Below are 22,698 nucleotides of genomic sequence, written 5' to 3'. Positions count from 1 at the left end.
ACCAGAATTAAAGACACCACTCAATTTTTGCAGATTGTGTCTGAATCACAACTTGAGCCCAACTGGTTGATGTGTACCTTAGATGTAAAGTCCCTGTACACCAGTATTCCTCATTCGGCTGGTTTGCAAGCCCTGGAATATTGGTTAGATAGGGTAGGGCTTTATATCCCGGGATTTAACACACTTATTTGTTTGGCTGAACACGTCCTCGCAAAGAATGTTTTTTACTTTAAAGAGTGTTATTGGAAAATTCAGGGTATGGGTATGGGGCATCTTTTGCTCCATATATGCCGACAAATTTATGGGATTTATTGAGGAACATATTATTTACAATGACTCTCGCAATATCTTCTTGCCTGAAATCAATGTAAGGAGGCGATTCTTAGATGACCGTTGGTTGGTTTGGAGAGGGGATATTGACTATTTGAGTTAATTCGATATATTAATGAAAATAAGTGGGGTATTGAATTTACCCTTACTTAAAATAGGGATGAAATTTATTTTCTGTATGTTAAGATTCTACGCCAACAGGATCACACTTTACGTACATCAGTATATAGAAAATATCCACAGTACAATAATCTATTGCATGCTTCTATTCTCCATCCCAACCATACGGTTAGAAACATTCCAAAGTCTCAGTTTTTGAGAATCAGAAGAATTTGCTCTTCAGATGAAGATTTCAATGCATCCAAACATGATCTTACATGTAGATTTCTGGAAAGGGGATATAAACAGGGGAACGTGTTCGGAGCAAGGGAATGGGCTACTAATCAAGCAAGATCTGACTTGCTAGAATACAAATGTAAATCAAACCAGGATGGGTCAGAAGTCATTAGATTGGTCACTATATATGGCAGAAATGTAAATCTTGTAAGGGATGTTATTCAGAAACACTGGAATATTTTGACTACCAATGATGAACTGGGTTCAATCTTGCTTGATAGAAGCCAATTCTCCTTTCGTAGAGGGAGAACTTTGGGTTCATATTTTGCACATTATAAGAAAGTTAATAAGGTTGATCAGATTAGGTATCGATTAAACATTACAGGAGACAGACTTTTTAGATCTTTTCCTTGTGGACATTGTACATTTTGCAAACACATGTATAAGACTAAACAATTTACTAGCAAGAATACAGGTCAGGTGTTTGACATATGTTTTTATGCCAACTGTGGGTTAGATTGGGTTATATACATGGCCACTTGTACTTGTGCTGCCTTTTATATAGGGCAGACTTCAAGGTCATTGCGTTGTAGGATGTCTGAACACCTCAATGACATACACAACAAAAGAAGTACCAATGCACTATATAGACATTGTCAACTCCGGACGTCTGCCAGATTTACTTTTACGGTGATTGATAAAATTATGGGGAATAGGTTATTTAAAACAGGATGGCACTCTATTTTGACCTATAAAGAGATGAATTATTAAATTGGGGGGACGTTTTCACTAGGTCTTAATGATAAAATGTAATGTAAGAGATATGTTTAAATGAATATTTCTGTTTCAGGGGGGGGAGTGACATAGGAAATTATTTAGTTTTTGGGTGTATTTAAGGAAACTGTTTGTTAGTATGGTTATCACTGACGAAGGCAATATACCAAAACCGGTCTGAATTATATGTATTAAATCTTGTTTCAAACGTCCATGTGGTGCTGGCCTTCTTTTAAAAAGAATCTGGTTTTGAATTTTGGGCATTGCATCAGCCGTACGTGCCTGCTGGTTTGTCCTTTTGTCTAAGTCCTGACCATGACATAGAAGATCGAAAGGTTTGCTTAAAAATCAGCAAAACCACACAGACAAGTGACTATACTGGCTGCTACAAACATATTTGTCATCTGTTTATATATGGAATCCTCACATAATCTGCATCAGTACCTTTGCTGGTGCAAGACCAGCACTAGCCTTTGTAGGGAATAAAACTGTTATTAAAGAAATGGACAGACTAATAGCATCACCTCTGTTGAGTAAATGGAAAGCACTCTATGAAATGCAGTTGTAATGTAGTAGATGCATCATACATGGCAGCATCTACTGGAGTCAGTTATGTGGAAACATGCATGTCTGAGAACTCATCCCATACCAGAGCATGTGTAGACTCTGCTGCTCATTGTCCCACTAGACAAGAAGCTGTTATTTGGACAACTGACTGAGCATATGTTTAAAAAACAGGAGGAAGAGGGTAAGACTATGAAGTTGGATCTTTCAACCCCCTCCCTTTATGTACAATAGAGATTACCCCACTATTCCAACAGAGGCAGGATAAAGAAAAAGAGCCGAAAGAGAAGAAAGTCCACTTCAGGCGAAAATGGTAAACTGACCAAAACGGGAAGCCTGAGGGCCTTCAGGGTTAAGACACCTCATTAGAGCAGCTATGAGTAAACCAAATCCTCCATTCTTCTACCTCTAAAATCCCATCCCAAAAATAGTGAGTCATTTGTGACCATTTCTAGAAGAGTAAGAAAACATAATCCAAGATAATTGGATTATGTGAATCCAGGGAAGAAAATACAGTATCCAGTTTGCAAGACAGCCAGAAATCTCAGGACATTCCTTTAGCATCTGGAGAACAAGGACATCTTAACAAGCCAATATTACTGGAGTACCATCAGGAAGAAGGCACAGGTTTAAACTTGGTAATTATTTCTGGGTCAATATTATAAGACCGAAATTGCATATGTGCGACTACATAAAAGTCGACACATAATGCACGAAACCTGACAATAGCAAATGGCACGTAATCGCGTAATCGAATTTTTCCCTAGGGAAAAAACTTAGGCGGCTGTTCACGAAAAAAAAAATAATTTAACACCATAAACAGGTGGGGGGCTTCACCCCCCACACACCCCCAACTAAATATACCAACTCCGAGATCACACTATAGGGAAGGAAAGGGCGACTCTGTGAAGTTGACCAACTATCTCCTTGCCCTATGACATATTCATCAAATTGCTTAAATGCGATTCGATTAATATGTGTCGCTGTTTCCGTATTTGCTAAGAAGCCTTTTCGTGCTTCTAATATAGACCCATTATTTCTAGTCCCAAGCAGTTCTGGTCCTTGAAGCCCATATTTGACCCATCAAGGATTAACAAATTTCTAAGAGTATTAAAGTTTTAAAATGCTAACAGTGCAGGACCAAGGGCATTCGCATCTAACCTTACCTTGATGATTGCCTTGTTCAGAACCCCACCCAAAAGGAAATGCAGTCTCGAAGTTTCTGTCTGAATCTGTACAAATTGCAGTTAACCCCATTCCAACAGGTCTAGTTCCTGGGAACCATTGTGAATACCATGCCTCAAAGGACATTCCTGCCATCAGAGTATGTCACTTTCTTCAATTTCCTGCAGCAAAAGAATCAAATTATGGCCAGGGTATACCTCAGGGTCTTGACTTTGTTGCAGCCACCATCCTGATAGTTCCATTAGCAAACTTGCACATGCGAAAACTACAGTTGTACTTGTTATTGAGATGGTAGCAGCATGGCCACTTGCTGCAATGTACCATCCATCTGTTGTTTTGTGTCAAGAAAGAGCTGTTATGATGGATTCATCAAGCGAATTTCAATCGGGAGTCTCGAGTTTCAAGGGACTTGACACACAGATATTGTGTTTGGACTCTTTGGACATAGCTGGGGAGGAGTAATTCAGGGAACTAAAAACTCAGGGTACCTGGAACAGAACTCGAGAGAAAAAAGCATATCACCATTAAAGAGATTAGGCTGTAATTTCAGGCATATAAATATTTGCAGTGCACTACAATAGTAACCTCAGGAGACTAGATAAACAGATAACTTCTCAATCAGATGGACAATTTTGTTTTTTTATGATTTTCTTTCCATCCTTCTTACCCTCTGGGTCGTTCAGAAGGCACAGAACTACAGGCCAAAAATGCTATTCATAGAACCTTTTTGGTTAAGGCAGCATTGTTCTCCCTCCTACTTGAGCATGAAAAGGCTGGAACCTCTACTGTTGCCTCAGTCTGTGGACCTCTTCTGTCAAGAAAGCAGTTAGCTCATGCACCCCAACCTGGAGTCCTTAAGGCTGACAGTATGGATGATTTAACACTTATCCTCTTTAAGCACATTCAGGTACATGCACCAATGGCATGAATTAGGAGAGAGACTAGGAAACCAAATACAAGGAAGTAATACCTATCTAAATGGAAAATATTCTCCCTTTGGTGCTGTAAAGAGGTCATGGACTCAAATCACATGTCCATGATCCTCCTATACCTGTCAGACTTATTGTGTACTACTTTGAAAAGTACACGTATCTGCTGTTTCTACCTGTCTGTCCTGGTATTCCCTCCTTGACGTAATACCAGAGTAGCATTTCCATAAAGGGGTTCTCTACCAGTGACCACCCAAAAAGGAACTCCTTCCCTGGTACCTAATTTACATACCAGAAAAATTGACATGGCTACTGTTTGAGCCATCTTAAATTCTTCACTTGAAAGACTGTCTTCCTCGTAGCCATAATCTCTGCCAGAAGGATTTGTGAATTTGCAGGTCCTTCTGTTTAAACAAACCTTCCTTATCTTCCAAAAGGACAGGGCTGCTGTTTGCCCCAATCTAACCTTCTTGCCCAAGGTAATGATAGAAGTCTGTCTTAATTGGGTAGACAACCTTCCAGTGTTTAACCGTACCCCACAAAACAAGGGGGAAAAATTCTACATACAGTAGTTGTGCATAGGTAACTGGAATTCTACCTGGATAAAACTAGAGATGGAAAAAAACACTATCTGTTTATAGCCTTTGCCTGTGCCTAAACAGACCATCTCAAACTGCCTAGCTCACTGCATCTCAATTTGTTACTCTCGTCATATACTAGGGCATATCAAGGCATACACTTTTAGCTCAGTAGCAGCAACAGTGGTCTTCCTTAGCAGGTCAGCACCTGGGCTTTTATGGAAGCAACTACCTGTTCATCAGTCCACAGCATTTGCATTATCCCCAGAGCTAGATCAGGTTTGCTACATTTGCTCTGAAAAGGGTCTTACAATGCCTGTCTTCGCAATGCCAGCCATTCCAAACTACATAAGCATTTTCAATAATCTCAAGAGTTAGCAATACTGCAACAGTGAGCAATAAGAGCAACATCATACGGTTAAATAAGGAACTTAACTGTAATTGTAGCCATATGAGTATATTCACTATTGCAGTTGTATTTCCCTCCTTCCAGCCCTCTGTCCTTGACCTTTTACTACGTTGGGATTGGGAATAGGTACCCAGCTGCCTTTTGTTCTCACTTTTCTTGTCTTGTAACCCTACAAAGCACACCACCTGCTAAGATTTGCTTAGTGCTTGGAGAGAGAACTGTGAGGGTACATCTGTTCGGGATGTCTTCCCTGGAGGCATTTGCCCCCTGGGTGTCCAGTGCTTTGATATTTTGCCAGATGTCTGATAGGTAAGGAGCAAGAAGGGGGCATGGATGGGTGCCCTCCTTTTACCATGGAAATTCTATTGTCCGGGTGGAATGGTGTATGCCCAGCTGACTGGCCAAAGGCTATGTGAGGACATCTACTTGGCCAAGTGGGTGAAGGATGAACAATTCTGAAAATTGTGTCTTCTGTGTCAGAGGTTCTAAGAGTTAGCACTGCTGCAACAGTGAACTGCTTGAGCATGTACAATTGTTAAGTTCTGTACTTTATTGTCAGCACCTCACACACCCAAGACTGTGCTTGTACATTAGAGGAAGCTTCAGGCAGTTTTGCACAGAATTTGTATATAGGTCACGATTTTAAATTTCATATTGTACTGCTATTTAACATTTTATTTTTAAGCCTCAGAGTTCCACAAACTGTGTTAATTTCTTAACACTTTCATTTATCAGAACCAAGGTACTACTTTCATTTTTGTGTAATTAGTTTTAGAACAGTAGCACTCACCACCTGTCCGTGTAAGAGCATAGTGGATAGTCACCACTGGTTGAGACAACTTGTCAGTTTCTAGCAGGTGATTACTTTTGTTTCGTTTTCACAATGTAAGGAATTACTCAAAAAATAAATAATTTAAAAATCCTTGAATATGGGCTTCATAAACTGAAATCATACCTCTCAACTCTTTGATTTTGCAGAACATCCCTGATTTGTGTCAGATTTTAACCTGTCAATTGAAAAAAATGAATGTTAAGTTGTCCAGTCTTGCCTTCGTTCTTGCTGGATGGGTTCAGAGCTGATCCTCAGCTCCGACTCGGCCACTTTCTATAGCTCGAGAGCTCTTTACTGGCTCGAGGCTACCCCTTATCCCAGAATGCCCAGCGTCAGCTACCCAGATCTCGTTTGCCACTTTAGCTGTGAGGTTGCATCAATACTGGCTCAGGCTTAGTATAACTTTTTTCTCTATTTAAAGTTAAATTATCTACATTAAAAATTTGTATATTTTTTTCCCTGTTATTGTAGTTTGTAAGTTTATTTAGTTGTAAACCCCTTATCTTGTCCGTTTTTGTGCTGTGTTGGCTGTCGCCTCTTAGTCGCTAGGCCTTCTGTTGTTCCCTGAACTCATTTAAGTTGGAGAGTTCTTCCCTTTCCTCCCCCTTAAGGACAGCCGTTTAAGTTAGAGGCTTTCCTTTAAGGTTTTTATTAATATAATTTTTTTTATTATTGTAGTGTCTTTTTGTGGTACTTCCCTTTTTTCTCAAAATGTCCAAGGAAGTTAAAATCTCAGGGTTTAAAAAGTGTGACTCATGCTGTCAGAAGATGTCTTTGACAGATGGGCACACTAGTTGTGTGTACTGCTTGGGGGCTCTGCACCTGCAGGAAATTTGCTCTATTTGTCATGCCTTTAGTCCAAGGTTCCTGCAGGAGCAAAAAAACAAGCTAATCCTCTGTGGATTGTTGAAATGGGATTCTCCAGCTAAAGCATCTCAGCCAGTGAAATGTTTGAAATCAATCAAGCCGTCGGCTCCATGTTCGGAACCGACCTGTGAGCTTGACAAACCAAGTGTGTCGATGCCCTCTAGCACAGACAAGACTACTCCTCCGTCAGCTCCAACTGTTACTCAGAGCCATCTCAGAGCCACAAACAAGCTAGGTCTCCTTCATTGGAGCCGATTCGCTCAGTGCCACAATCACCCTTACTTCAGAGCACAGCCAGTCATCGCTCATCTTCCCCCTCCTCTTGATCCTCAAGGTTATCGGATCAGGACGTGGAGAGTGGTCAGTAGGTTCCTTAAGTCACAGGCCCTTGCAAAAATGCTTTCAAGCCCGCCTCAACAGGCCTCGGCTCCATCCGCTTCGAAATCGATTCCTCCTCTGACTATGCTTAGTTCGGAGCTGGAGTCCATGGATGTTCCGCTAGTGGTTCCTTCAGCTCCGATAACATCCTCTTCAGCTCCAATGTTGGCTCTGATTACCTCGGTTCTTCCTTCCATCGAGGTATCTGGGTGCCGAAGCTCTCTCCTCGGCTCCAAGGGGGGAAGTGGCATCAGACCGTTGTCCGACCCTGCTCTCCCTCTCAGAATGTCGGCTCAGTTGAGCTCAACTCCCACATCAGCCTCGGAGCCGTCGCCATCGGCACAGAGTGGGATTCCTGTCTCTTCGGAGCCAGAGCCCTCTTTGTGTTGAGACCGTGATGCCTTTGAGGTCATGCAGAGTGTGCTGTCCCTACAGACGGCCCCACTATCGGTCCCATCAGCTCCGTCCCCTTCAGTGCCTGTGCCAACCTCTGCTCCTCCTCCAGCCCCAAAGCGTAGGGAACCTATGCCCCAGGACACCCCATTGAGTGAACCCTCTTCTTCCAAAACCTCCCCAGAGCATTCTGAGCAGACTCCCTGGAAAAAAAAGTGCAAGAGGAAGCACCAAGATTCCCCTGAGTCTGTCACCTCAGATACAGACCTGGATGAATCGGAGGGGTCCCCAAGGTCCCCATCTGAAGATGTTTCCTTTTCGGACATCCTTGAGATTCTTAGGCAGAGGCATAGCTGGACTTCCCTAGCCCCCTCCGAGGAAGAGTCTGCATACCTGGACGCATTTGGTTCCCGACCTTCCACCTCCTGGGTGTCTCCACCTTTTGATCCACTCATGTCCGTAGTGTCTCGAAAGGCTTGGTCAGCTCCAGATTCCATGGAACCTGTCCCGAGGAGCCCTAATAAATTTATCACAGCTCCCCAAAACAAACGATTCCTGACTAAAGGTGTCCCAGTTGATGCCATGGTAGTAGCAGCAGCCATAAAGAGAGAGTTAGCTGAAACCTCCTCATCTGTCCATCCACCGAAATAAAGTCTGGTACGATGGACAGATATGGGATGCGAATGTTTTCATCAGCGACCTTCTCCCTTAGGTCCCTGAACTATCTTTCCCATTTTACTAGACTTCGGAAGGATCTCCTAAAAGAGCTTGGAGATACCCTACAAGATCCCACAGCTGAGGGAGCGTCAGCCAAGGTAGCTACCCAGCTGGCGACTTTAAATTCAGTAGTCAACTCCTTCATGAGGCTTATTTCATACGCAGCCAATGGAGCGAGCAGAGCTGCAGGAACAGGAGTGGCTCTTAGGAGACATTCTTGGCTGTGTCAGTTTGCGGAACCTTTCAGAGCATCCTTCACCAATACTCCCTTTGATGGCTCTCTCTCTTTGGGCCTCAGGTGAAAGACATGCTTACCAGGTGCCAGCAGGAAGACAAGACGCTCTCTGAAGTGGGAGTCCGTTTTTCCACTCTTACCAGACCCATACCCAAAAGGTCAGAAGGGTGGAAAGATGTGGTTTTGAAAATCCCAGGGATTCTTGCCTGATACATGTGGTGATTTTTTTTCCCCAGGGGCAGAGGGAGAAACAATAACAATGGCAGATGCCACCCTTGTGGCAGAGAGGGTCCACAAAATCAGGGTGACAGAGATGCATTCTCTTCCAAACCCTATCAACATCCCTGAAAGGATGCCCAACTGCTCAACTCTGGAGGCAGTCGGGGGAAGGCTTTCATTGTACCCAATTGCCTGGCAAAATATTACAAAAGACAAATGGGTACTACTCATTATATCCAGAGGTTACAAAATTCCCTTCCATCAACCCCCTCTTGTTTCATAAAAATCCATCCCAGGTGTTCCACCCAATCTAAGGGGATCAGGCAGTCACAGAAGTTTCAAGACTGCTAGAAAAAAGAGCCATCCAGGAAGTCCCCGCAGACCAAATAGGATCCGGAACTTACTCAAGATTCTTTTTATTGCCCAAAAAGACAGGGGACTGGAGACCAATTCTGGATCTCAGCAGATTAAACAAATCTGTACAAAAAGAAAAGTTCCAGATGGTAACCATTCACCCCTTTCTGGGTCAGGACAATTGGATGTGCTCCACAGATCTTCAGGACGCGTACTATCATGTAAAAATGGACAGACTGTCCAGGAGATTTCTACGCTTCCAGCTAGGGGCCAGTCATTATCAGTTCAGAGCTCTGCCCTTTGGTCTCACCACAGCCCCCAGGGTGTTCACCAAATGCATGGCAGTAGTTATGGCTCACCTGAGACGTCTAGGATTCCAGGTGTTTCCTATCTAGACAACTGGCTCCTCACTGCTACCACCAGGCAACAACTTATAGAGGTACGAGATTACACCATAATATCCTGTGCTCAACTAGGCATCACAATAAACTTCGAAAAATCTGCTTTGTTGCCTTGTCAATCTATTACATACATAGGAGCAGAGCTAGACACAAGAAAATTGATTGTAAAATTGCCTCAGGAAAGGGTTTCCATTATTCGACAATAGGTGCCACTTCTCCTGAGGAGCAAAATAATTCAAGTCAAATATGTCCTTCAAGCTCTAGGGTCCATGGCAGCAGCCATTCTTCTAGTTCCCGTAGTACGCTTTCACATGAGAATCCTTCAGTGGCTTCTTTTCACATAATGGTCCTTACAGGAATTACCTATGGCTCACATGATGCTAATTACAGAATCTTGCAAAAGACACCTTTCCTGGTGGATGGTCTCCCCACTAATGACTCAGGGCAGACCTTTCATGGAATCCCATCCAGTTGCCACAGTGACCACGGATGCTTCCGTGATAGGGTGGGAGGGACATTATCTAGGGAAGACAGTCCAAGGCACGTGACAACCTCACGAGTACCACTTGCACATCAGCATCCTGGAGATGAGAGCACTGCTCCTAGCATTGCAAGCTCTTCAAGACTCTCTCCCTGCTGGGACTATTGCAATACAGACAGACATGTCAGTGGTTTGGTACATCAACAGACAGGGCAGAACCAGGTCTTACCCCTTGTGCCAAGAGGCCCTCAGACTGTGGCAATGGGCGATTTCCTCCCAATGTTTTCTGACAGCAATGCATATCCGTGGGAAATACAATGTAATAGCGGACAGGCTCAGCAGGGCTATCCTCATGCCGCACAAGTGGTCTCTGAAACAGGAAATTGTGGATCTTATTTTCCGCAAATGGGGCCAGCCTTGCTGCAATCTCTTTGTCTCTCCCCTCAACAACAAATGCAGCAGCTACTTCTCCCTTGTTCCTCCTCTAGGTCAGACACCAAGGGACGCTCTAGTCCACGGCTGGCCTCAGGGACTCTTTTATGCATTTCCCCTCTTCCCGCTGATTTCAAAAGTCATTCAGAAAGCAAAATCATTGGGTTGCAAGATGATCCTCACTGCCCCCTATTGGCCTCGACAGAATTGGTTTCCGTTCCTTCACCCCCTCCCCACCTTCTAGCCCAGCCTTGGGTTCTGAACCCAGTGCCGGACCTCTTGATTCATCAATCAGGCTGGTTACACCAATCCCTCCAATCTCTCAAGCTCACAGCTTGGTTACTCCACTTCCAATCTTAGCCAGACTCCCCAATATTTCGTGCGTGATATTATTGTTTCCTCCCATAAGACAACTACAAGGAAAGAGTATGCTAGCAAATGGAAAAGATTCTCTTACTGGGCAGAATCCAGGAATTTAGATCCTTTTACAGATCCCGTACATGAAATTTTGGATTTCTTAACAGAACTGTTTCAATCTGGTGCAGCTGCTGCTACCATCAGAGTACAACTAGCTGCCATTTCAAATTTTCACGTTGGAGTTTTTAACTCAAGCATAATGTCTCACAAACTCTGTAAGGCCTTCATGAGAGGTACATCTCTACTTAGACCCCCAGTGAAAGAGCCCCTTTCACCTTGGGATCTCAATTTGGTTCTGGCCTCCTTGATACTGCCACCCTTTGAACCAGCAGCATCATGTTCTTTGAAATTTCTCTCTTGGAAAACTCTCTTCCTAGTTGCTATTAATTCTGCCAGACGTGTTTCAGAACTCCATGCCCTATGTGTTCGCCCTCCATACCTGGTCTTTCACAAAGACAGAGATGTTCTTCGTGTTTCACTGTTGCAGTCATTACATTTGGGTAATCTGCTGGTAGGTTGCACTCAGTCGGCCTGAATAACAAAGTCTTGGGTCCTGCATCGGTTGCTGTCTCCTCTTCCATGACGTCCGGTCATCAGGGGTATAAAACATGCAGCTGACGTCATTTTAATCAGTCTTTCTTGCCGCGCGGTGCCCGAAGCAGAAGCAGTTCGCAAGTGCCGGTCGGCCGACTCCTGAAATTTTCATTTTGGAGTTTCAGAACCAAAGTCTTCAAACTAAAGCTCAGTACCCCATTGGGGAAACTTTTTCTTGCTCCTTACCGATGTCAGTAAAAGTTAATAATTGCATTACTTGTGGGAAGCAAATACCTCATAAGGATTTTCATTTGTACTATATTCCTTGCCTAGGCCCTGATCACAACATGCCTTACTGTCGTTTTTGTGCTAAATTTAACCAATGCACTGTTAAGCGTCGGTATATTTTTGCTTCAAAATATTTTGGTTCAAGATTTAACTACCCTGAAATGTCATTGGTTAGCATTCCGACTACCGGAGTTCACAAAAAACGCAAGGAAAAAGACAGAGACAGACCATCGAGGTCCAAAACCGACGAAGAAGCTTCTCCTAAGTCAGTCGCTGGTTCGCCGGTACTCAGTGAGGAGCTTTCGCAGCCCCTGATGCCCACTACTTTTGAGTCGCAGGCCTGTACCGAGACCCATTCGGAGTCCAGTATGCCGCAAGATTCGCAAAGTATTGAATCCACGGATGTCTCTCCCTTGGATGGCTCCGGAGCCGCTGAACAGGCAATGGCTTCTGAGGGTGTTTTCAGGCCTCAACATTTTTATATTAAACCGACGCCATCAGCAAAAACAAGGTTAAAAACAACTGTCTAAACAACCGAAGCATGAGTCACGTGCTCAGGCACCTATGCCTAAAAACCAAATGATCAAAATGGCTGAGGATTTAATTTCCTTGATCAGGGGTTCCCAACCCCCTGCTAAGAGGCCTAGGCAAGGCACTGATTATGAATCTTCATATCAGGTTTCCATTTCTTCTGAATCCTCTTCTGATCAGGAATTTTCTGTTCCACCTTATGAGGATTCTGATGCAGAGGAATCCATCCCATCTGCATCTCCTCCTGAGGATTACTCTTTTGGAGAGACTTTGCATACTTTAAGGGAACATTTTCACTGAGAGAGTCAGGACTTCTCTGAATCAAAAAAGAGGCTTAGGGATTTCCTTCTTCTTCCTCAGCATAGGCCTTTGGCAATACCTCCTGTATTAGACATTGTTGATGGTGTTCTCGGAATCAAGCATGGCCCCTGATTCCCTGCCTCTGTCTCCTAGTAAGACAGACAGATGTTACAGGATTCCTGACTCCCACAAATTTCTTTTCAAATTTCTTTTCAAAAACCCTGCTGCTGATCCTGAGACTATTTCTCAGGGTCCCAGGGGTGTTAAGGCTTCTACAGCCAAAAATCCTACCCCTTCTGATAGAGATTCCAGGGTGCTGGATAGATGGGGTAAAGTTTATATGTCTGCAACCTTGGCAATCAGGGCTTTAAAACTGCCAGTTTCATATGCTTAAATATCAATAGCATGTTATGGGCTTACTGAAACAGAAAATGATGTTGATTTCTGATTGTGTGGAAAATAAAGAGTTACAGGATTTATTGCATTCAGCAGAACAGGTTGGAAAGCATACTTTGAAATGTGGTTTTGATTCCTTGGAGGCCTCTTGCAGGACCGCCATAACTGGATCTGTGAAGAGAAGGCATGCCTGGCTCAAGGAGCAAAGTCTGCCTGATCATGTTAAAGCTAAATTTCTGGATGCCCCTTTGCAGCATGATACCCTGTTTGGTAATAAGGCAGAAGAGGTTTTAAAGAAAATGGAAGACAAAGCTAAATCTATGCAAATTGTAAAAGATTTCTTGCAAGTGCAGCCACCCAGGTTCAGTAGGCACTGGCCTACTAAAAATTGGTCCTTTCCTTTGTCCAACAGAGCCACTCAGGTCAAACCCAGGTGCTCAAAAGGCTCCAGATGTCAATCACAGGGATCTTACAGGTCAAAGCAATGGGGTGCCTCCACCTCCAAATCTGGAGGTAACAAAGCACAACCCTACAGTAAGCAGTCTCAATGACTTTCTTCTACCTTCTCCAAGCACTTCTCTTTTGGCAGCCCCCTTGGGGGGAAAACTAGCACTTCATGCTCAATATTGGCAGTTAATTACCCAGGACAAGTGGGTATTAAACATAATATCCCTGGGGTACAGATTTCATTTCCATACTTTGCCAATTCCAAACGGATGGTCAGATCTGCCACAAAACCAGTGGGCTGAGGCCCAGAAACAAGTCATGTCCGTCATGGATATGGGGGCTATTCAACCGGCACCAGAAAAGGAAAAAGGACAAGGATTTTATTAAAGACTTTTCCTGGTACCCAGAAAAGACAAATCATGGCGTACAATACTGGACTTATCGATTCTGAACACGTTCCTGGACATTCCAAAATTTAAAATGCTGACTTTACAACAGCTACTGCCTATGCTAGGCAAGAATGCCTGATTAGCAACTCTAGACTTAAGAGGCATATCTGCATATCCCAATAAGGGAATCTTGCAGAAGATACCTCTGCTTCAAAGCAGGTTTTTTGCATTACCAATTCTCTACACTGCCCTTTGGCTTATCTACTGCGCCCAGGGTCTTTACAAAGTGCCTGGCACCAGTAATTGCATTCTGCAGACAAAGAAACTTTCAAATTTATCCTTATCTGGATGATTGTCTCATTCAGGCAGAGGACAAGGACACACTTCTTCAACATCTGGCATTTGTAAAAAGGTTTCTAGCATGCCTAGGGTACACTATAAATGAAAAGAAATCACAACTGGTACCCTCTCAAATAATTACATTCCTGGGTGCAAACTTGAATACAACTGCCCAGATGGCTTACCTCACGCCAGACAAACAAATGCAGTTGACAACATACTTCAAACAAATGGCAACAAAAACCCAGTCATCTGCAAGACAAATTCTGCAGGCTTTGGGGTTCATGGCATCCTGCATTCTACTAATTCCATATGCGTGACTGCATATGAGGAAACTTCAATGGTACCTAAAAAGTTTATGGAGTCAACATTGTCACAGCCTGGAAACAATGATTCCTCTCATTCCCTGCCTACAACAGGAGTTTCTTTGGTGGGCAGAAGCATGTCACCACAACAAGGGACTGTCATTAACTCTACCTCCTGCCACCCAAACCCCAACTACAGATGCATCAAACTTTGCTTGGGGGGCCCACCTGGCATGGAGATGCATTCAGGGCAAATGGAGCCCAAACCAAATGCATCTGCATATCAACCAGAAAGAAATGCTAGCTGTTCAGAATGCTCTGACAGCCTTCAAGGACTTACTTCATCCAGGACAACCACTTATAAAGACGGACAACACCACAGTTATGTGGTACATAAACAAGCAGGGGGATATCCATTCCTACCCCCTTTGCAGACTAGCCATGGCCTTGTGGAACACAGCCTTGACTTACCAAATACATCTTCAAGCTCAATTCCTGCCAGGAAAGCAAAATACTCTGGCAGACGACCTAAGCAGAAATCTTATGGACATGCACGAATGGAAACTGGATCCACAAATCTTCAGCATGTTAACACAGAAATGGGGAAGCCCAGATATAGATCTATTTGCCTCTCCCCAAAACTATCAGTTGGACAAATTCTGCACAAGAACTTATCACAAAAAATCATGGAAAGTGGATGCTCTATCCTTCAGCTGGAAAAACCTATCAGTCTATGCCTTTCCCCCTCTGCCTCTACTCTCCAAGGTCTTACTAAAAGTCAGACAGGAAAAAAACAAAAATGATTCTAATTGCCTCGGACTGGCCACTCCAACACTGGTACCCGCTTCTAAGTAATATGTCCCATCTTCCTCCGTGGTACTTGCTTCAAACACCTCATATATTGTCTCAGCAGAACTATTATCAAATACTCAGCTGCAAACTCTGAATCTTGCAGCATGGCTAATCAGCACAAGGCACAACAGCAACAACCAATATTCTTCATTCTTTACTTAACTCTTAACTGAGATGTGACAAGGGGGCATATATTTTCTTCAATAAAATCCCATGCTCTCTGCATCTCAGCTCATTACACAACACAACCTCCCCCCTTTTTTCATCTCATGCTAAAACAGTATCTCAGAGAGAAACCAAAAATTTAAGCTCTCCCAGGAGCACCACTCCTGCAATGGGACCTCAAGTTTGTGCTGGAAAAACTCACTCCTTCTTTTATGCCTAAGATGGTATCCAGTGTGGCTCTTAAATAGACCATCCACCTGCCAACTTTTTTTCCAAATCCGCAGAACAAGGGGGAGCAGATTCTGCATTCATTGGATGTACACAGACAACTAAGATGGTAGCATTTGCTGCAGGATCAGAGGGGAAGGCTATATCAAAGCAGACTATTTCTAAATAGATAAAGCCATAGCATTCGTTTCTGCTACTTGCACCATGGTAAACCTGTGCCCAAGGGGATCAGATCCCATTCCACCAGGGCTGCCTCTACTTCAGCAGCTTTTCTCAGAGGAGTCCTAACCAAAGACATTCTAGAAGCTGCTACTTGGAGCTCTGTTCATACGTTCACAAAGCATTATCATTTACCTCTCTTCTCTAAATCCAGGGCAGGCTTTGCCACTGCAGTCCTGCAGGGCCTTATAGCTGCTCCTAATGCTGTTTAGTTCCATCCTCCCATCCATAGCTTTGGGATTCTACCCAAATGTAATGACTGCAACAGTGAAACACGAAGGACATAGTACAGTTGTGTACACTTACCTTAAATGTAGATGTTCGAGTGTATTCACTGTTGCAGTCTGGGTTACCCATCTATACCTTTTCTTTTGTTCACTGTACTCAAAAGTCTTTGTGGTCTATTTGCTTTTAGTTGAAGGTAAATTTTATGTTTCTAAGGTGCATTTATATATTTACAGTTTATATATATATATTTTTTTGCTCCCCATTTGGGAGGCACCTGACATCTGGAGCAAGAAAAACTGATTAAAATGGCTTCGGCTGCAAATTTTATACCTCTGAAATCATGGAAGAGGAGACAGCAACGGACGCAGGGCCCAAGACTTTGCTATTCAGGTCGACTGAGGGCAACCTGCCAGCAGATTACCCAAATGTAATGACTGCAACAGTGAATACATTCTAACATCTACATTTATGGTAAGTGTACACAACTGTACTTTTCTGTGAGAACCAACCCATCTTTTCTACCTAAAGTTTGTTCAGAGCACAATTTGAATCAATCCATTGAACTTCCTGTCTTTTCCCCTAATCATTTCAACAAGGCAGAATACAGATTACACCAATTGGATGTGCATAGACAACTGCATTTCAATCTCCATAGAACCAAAGAGCTGAGAAAATCAGATCAATTGTTCCTTTCCTTTGCTAACAACAAACAAAGCCTTCCAGTTTCTAAATTAACCTTGTCAAAATGGTTATCAGACACCATTGCCTATACTTACCATTTGCGACAAAAAGATCTTCCAGCAAGACCCAAAGGTCATTCAACCAGGTCAGTAGCTACTTAGGTAGCTTTTCAATCTAGATTGCCCATAGATTCAATTTGTGCAGCAGCTACTTGGACAGATCCTCATACATTTATTTCTCATTACAAAGTAGATGTGGTCTCCTGGGGCAGGGCTTCCTTTGGTTCTACGGTTCTGAAGAGTCTGTTCCAATGAGCCACCCAGGATTGAGGTGCTAGGGACGCTGTCCCATACAGCAAGAATGAAGGTGAGATTGGACAACTTAACATAAAGAAGTTAAATACCTACCATAACGTTCCATGTTAGTTGTCCTTCATCTCGCCTTCCTTCTTGCGTCCTTCCCTCCTTCCCCATTCCTTGAGGATTGACAGGAGTTTTTCAATAGTTTCACTGGCTAACTTGTTTTTGTTCTTAGTTGCTTCCCAAGCAAACCATGACAATTTACTGTATATCCAGGTTTAATAATAATGGATTATCTTCTATGATTATGTCTAGTGTGAGCTATCTCAAACGAGATCCGGGTAGCTGACGCTGGGCATTCTGGGATAAGGGGTAGCCTCGAGCCAGTAAAGAGCTCTCGAGCTATAGAAAGTGGCCGAGTGAACCCATCCAGCAAGAAGGAAGGCGAGATGAAGGACAACTAACCTGGAACGTTATGGTAGGTACATAACTTCTTTTTTCCTGGTAAATTACTGAAGAATACAGTCCGTCATTAATGTTAGACTTTACATTTTCCTACTTCTAACTGTTCAGAAAATGCATTTTGATGGAAAATTTTTTCTGTTAATTTTTATGTAAATTAGTCCAGTGTTGTAAAAAAAAATGTCACTGGTTTTATTGTCCCTGCATTATTTTTGGCTTTATCCCTGTTTCTTGAGCAAACAAGAGAAAAATAAAATTGAGAGCTATGACTAGAAGTATATTTCTCCTGTTTAATTTTTATAATTTATTTGATTTACTGAATATTTATTTACTCGTACATATGTGTTGTTACATGATTTTTTTCATTGCTGTCATTTATAGTTTGTATGGCTGTGCTAAACTGCTTCTGCAGAGGGTTGCTTGCTTTGGCTGCAGCTTTTCTGCTTTTTGTTACTGTGCCTTGTGGAGGACTGGTGATGGCAATAAAGCTTTGGAAGCTTAAAATAATACTTAAACTTGTGGTTGTTAAATGGATTGCTGGTGTTCCCACTGGAAATGCAAAGACTTCAGTAGTTATTCACCACAAACTAGATTCTAAGTCTAATCCATTACCAGACATTGTTTTTTTAAGCAAAGTAATAAAACATGAAGCTGCTTTGGCAGTTAACTCACATTCATTCATTGCCTGTCTTTGGCTTAAGCACTTCAGTTTGGACTAGTTTTTCTCATTCTCAGAAATCCCACGGGGCAGCAATGCAAGTTAATTTACCCCTTGAAAAGTTATAATGCCGTGGTGTAATGAGATAAGAGAAAACAGAGGGGAAAATGCAAGCAGAATTATAAAATTACATACGTTTATAAAACAGGGAGCTGTATAGGAAGGCATTTGACAGCACAAGACATCTATAAAGACCATTTAAGGCTGCATTAACTTGTCATGGGAAAGTATTGCACCATTTTAGTTTTCCAAAGCCAGACATTTTGGTCTCATGCTGTGTACTGTATTTTCTAGGATTGGTGTGGGTGTATTATACACATGCTGGGTGTCAGCTGAAAAATTCCATATGAAGGATGCAAGACTAAATGTCTTTATTACATGATTACGTCACAGCAATTGCATCTGTAAGTTGTATTGCAGTTGTTATAATAATAATACTGCACTGAAAAGTGTATTCAGCAGAGAGGCATTAGGCATTAGAGCAGTTCAGTATGCACAAGCAAATCTAAACTTCTGAAAGTAAAGAATGCAGGCTGAAACCTTTAGACATTGAATGTCATTTTACAGCTTCTTGCATAGAATTCCTTAGGGAACACTGGCAACTCTTATCTTTTGATTTGCTTGATTTGGTTATTGTTAAAAAAAATCTAACTTTTTATCCTTTTTCTACCAACCAGGAAGAAACAAACCAAACCCTGTAGGGGGTGGATCTCAGGCACAGATTGAACGCAGTAATCGCGAAGGAGTTAGTCAGAGAATCCCTCGTCAGCCAAGTGCTTCTAGGCTCCAGAAAGGTGCAGCTGCTGGAAAAAGTAATTGAGGCAGCACAGTATAAACATACTATATCCAGCTTTGTGATCAACCAGCTCAACATTTCATTTAATTTCCAAAGCTGAGTTGGAACATTATATTTTTTTATCATGTTTGTTTCCTTGTGCTCTTGGAACATTATGCAGTATCTCTGATAGTGATGTTTTGAGTTTGCAGGCTCTAGCTATTGATGCAATGTGTTGCATCCTCTATATCTAGCATTTTTTTCCTTTCTGGGAACCACTATTTAACATGTAATATTTTGTAGGCTTTATGCTAATTGAATGTCCGTACTGAAATTTGAAATGATGACAATGTGTCATTGTTTTTCAAGTGTGGAATGTAATACCGTTATAGTATTGTCTTGTTTCCCAGTCTCTAGCAGATAATCCATTGCCTAACAATGGTTATACCAATTATTTTTAAGAAAGGAGGAGGATTATGGGTGTTAGTGACTTCTAAAGTTGTAAACTATAAAACATAATAAAAGTTATCTCAATGTGTATCTAGCCATGGAACATTATATTTTTAACCTGCAGATTTTCTCTGTCCGTTGTAGCTTGGACATTTTTTTTTAACCTGGATGTCCTATTAAAAAGCTGCACAGCACTACATTAAGTGACATTAAGCATTTTAGAATGTTTTCTGTTAAAATGAAGTATTGTAACATAAATTATGTAATCGGAGCATGAATAAAGGTTTGTTGTGAATAAAAGACACGCATTCATACTGGCTGGTGTGGACTGTTTGCAGTTTCTTTGGACAAAAGATAGCTGTATGCTTCATACTCTAAAATTATATTATTGTTGTAGTATAAAATGCAATATGAAACGGGAGTAAAATGAGTCTATATTAGAAGACCGAAGATGCACTATTTCGAATGCATCTTGGTCAAACTTAAAAGGCTGAAAACGCAAAATATCGAAGCGGCTGTTAAGCAAATTCTTTCCCTGGGCCGCTTCGGTACTTTGCCGTTTTTGGCACTGTAGTGCGGTCTCGGAGTTGATATAGTTAAGTAGGGGGTGGGGGCGTGCAGCCCTCCACTTAATGTAATGTTTGAAATTGTTTTTTATTTTTTTTATTTTTTTTTTTGGAACAGCAATTTTTTTCCAAGGGAAAAAAATTGCTGTTCTGACACTGACATTGCAAGCTTGCGCTTACATACGATCGATTAATCACCATTTGCTTTTTTGAGCGTTCGGTGATCTAATATAGACCTGAGTAAAATCACGTGCAGTATCTTTACCTTGCTGAATTTTGTTTTATTAGTAACTGTCAGAGGAGTCATGCATTGGTAAGAGCTATACATTTTGTTTTTGTAGTTTTTCGTCTCCCCTGTAATTGACCATCCGCTGCTTCGCAGTGCTTCTCCACAATCTCCAGGTCTGCCTAGCTTCTCTTTTTCTCTCTAGCACTTGCTTTGCTAGCTTGAGGCCGGTGAGGACATTGAAGAATCCTGGCACAGTGCTATACTGCTGCCTAGGCAGAGGTTTTTCTTTTATTTTCCTTGACCCTGCACACATCTAGTAACACCCCAGGAGTGGGAAGTGCAGTGCTCAGACTGGCCACCCCTCACTTGTGCAAGTGGCTGACATGAGCAGGATGCCCTGCCTACCTTAAAAGCTACAAAGAAAAAAAGAGCCAGCACACAGTAATTCCAGTGTAGCCTTCTGGCAAAGGAATATTTTATTCCATGAAGACTAATTAAAAATTAACCCGTTTCGGCATAAGCCTTCTTCAGCAACCACACACAAAAAATCCAGTAAAGGCTATTCATTCGCATATATTTATATTCAATGTAATTGCGCCCTCTAGTGGATAAGAAATACATTGCAAAACTAAATCACAAAAGTAATAGATTACAAAATCTTGGAATGCCCAAGAAATATATCCAAAAAATTATATATCCATGTGTACAGAAATCAATGATAAATATATAAATGATGATCCATTGCAGAATACTTCAAAATTGGTCATTCAACCCAGGTAAAAATAGAGCCCCCAATTTAACAATCCACATTTTTTCTTTATTCGTTAATAATTCATGTAATACATGAACCTCATTGCTCTTAAACCTGATACGGTCAATGACCATGAAGCTGAAAATCCCTGTGGGATGTTTGAGTATATGTTTATATAAGGAACTCAAAACTTTTTTGTTTCTGATATCACTTGTGTTCACCGACCCTTAACTTAAAGGGTCAGGAAGTTTGTCCCACATAAAATGCTCGGCAGCTACATTGGGCTAAATAAATAACCCAACTGGTATTGCAGTTAGCAAAAAAAAGGAAACGTTGTAGACGTGGAGAGTTATGGGAAGTGAAACTATCTGACTTGAGCGCCTTCGGACAATATGAACAATGCCCACATGGATGACATCCCATCAAAAATTGCCCAGTTACTGTAGTTTGAACGGGGGGATTAGGAAAATGATTGTACACCCTTTTGTAATGACTGAATAAGGATCCCAATGACCTCCCCTTCCAAAAGGAAAAAGAACACCGATCCTTAATATAATTATTTAGTATGTTATCAGACTTAACAAGTGCCAATGTCTTTGGATGATATTCATGACATTCCTAGTGTTTCTGCCATAGTTAGTGACCAATCTGAGCTCTTGAGATTGGTCTGTACACTTAAGATGGTATGATAACAACTGTGACCTATCTTGTTGATTAGCAAACCGACTGGCCCTAGTAATGTCACCTGCTTGATACCCCCTGTTCTTAAATCTGGCTATTGGTTCCTGTCGATGGTAGGCATACGTGGAGGAATCAGAGCAAATTCTCCTAATATGGTGAAATTGTGATTTGGGGATGTTCCTAATGACATGTTATGGGTGGAAGCCTGTGGGGTGAAGTAGGGTGTTGAACTCAGCAAACTTTCTAAATACCTCACTCTCCAAAGTGTCTGATTCAGTTCTCCTAATCGACACATCCAGGAAAGTTATTTTCGATCTATTATAAATTAACTTAAATTCAACACCCCACTTGTTGGAATTCAGATATTCCAAAAATTCAAAAAGAAATGCCTCATCCGCTCTCCACACCAACCAACAGTCGTGAAGATATCTCCTCCAAATATCTAGTTCATTCATGAAGATGTTATGGTTAATATTATAAATCAATTGCTCCTCCACATAGGCCATAAACAGGTCCGCATATATAGGGGCAAAAGAAGCCCCCATAGCAGTACCTTGAATCTGCCAGAAACACTTATCTTTGAAATAAAAGACATTGTGGGTGAGTACCAATTTGGCCATACAAACCAGAAGAATGTTAAAACCCGGTTTGTACATATTCACCTGATCAAGCCAATATTGCAAAGCAGTGAGTCCTGCCCAATGGGGAATGCTAGTATACAAGGAGGTGACATCCAAAGTACATAAGAGCCAGTCAGGTTCTAGTTGCATATCTGATATGATGGCAAGAAACTGTGTGGTGTCCTTTATCCTTGTCCGTACCAAGGGTAACAAAGGTTTCAAATATTGTGTAAGGAATTCCGACATAGGCTCAGTCAAGGAGCCTCTGCCAGAAACAATTGGTTGACCAGGCGGTCTGTTGGGAACCTTATGGATCTTCAGCAAAAAGGGTGATTAACCTTGAGGTGATAACAGGTATCATGAGAAATGATGCCTTCGTCTTCTGCTAGATCCAAAATTGTATCACTGTCTTCT

The 22,698-nt window shown here is 42.0% G+C and overlaps 1 protein-coding gene across 2 annotated transcripts in view; it reads left to right on the top strand.

The window, feature by feature from the left end:
* The window catches only part of LOC122799330 (mitotic-spindle organizing protein 2B-like), a 280,734-nt gene extending 260,980 nt beyond the window's left edge, over nt 1–19,754 (top strand). For both annotated transcript variants that reach the window (XM_044068310.1, XM_044068311.1), the window contains one exon: nt 18,890–19,754. In XM_044068310.1, the coding sequence (XP_043924245.1) occupies nt 18,890–19,032 (143 nt within the window). In that variant the 3' untranslated portion in view covers nt 19,033–19,754. The remainder of the gene's footprint in view (nt 1–18,889) is intronic.
* Nucleotides 19,755–22,698: the final 2,944 nt, after the last annotated feature.

Source organism: Protopterus annectens, chromosome 4.part0 (genome assembly GCF_019279795.1).
Source record: "Protopterus annectens isolate FY-2018-M chromosome 4.part0, PAN1.0, whole genome shotgun sequence".
Taxonomy (NCBI): Eukaryota; Metazoa; Chordata; order Ceratodontiformes; family Protopteridae; genus Protopterus; species Protopterus annectens.
The sequence above is the reverse complement of the archived record's forward strand: the minus strand, read 5'-3'. Positions and strand labels throughout refer to the sequence as shown.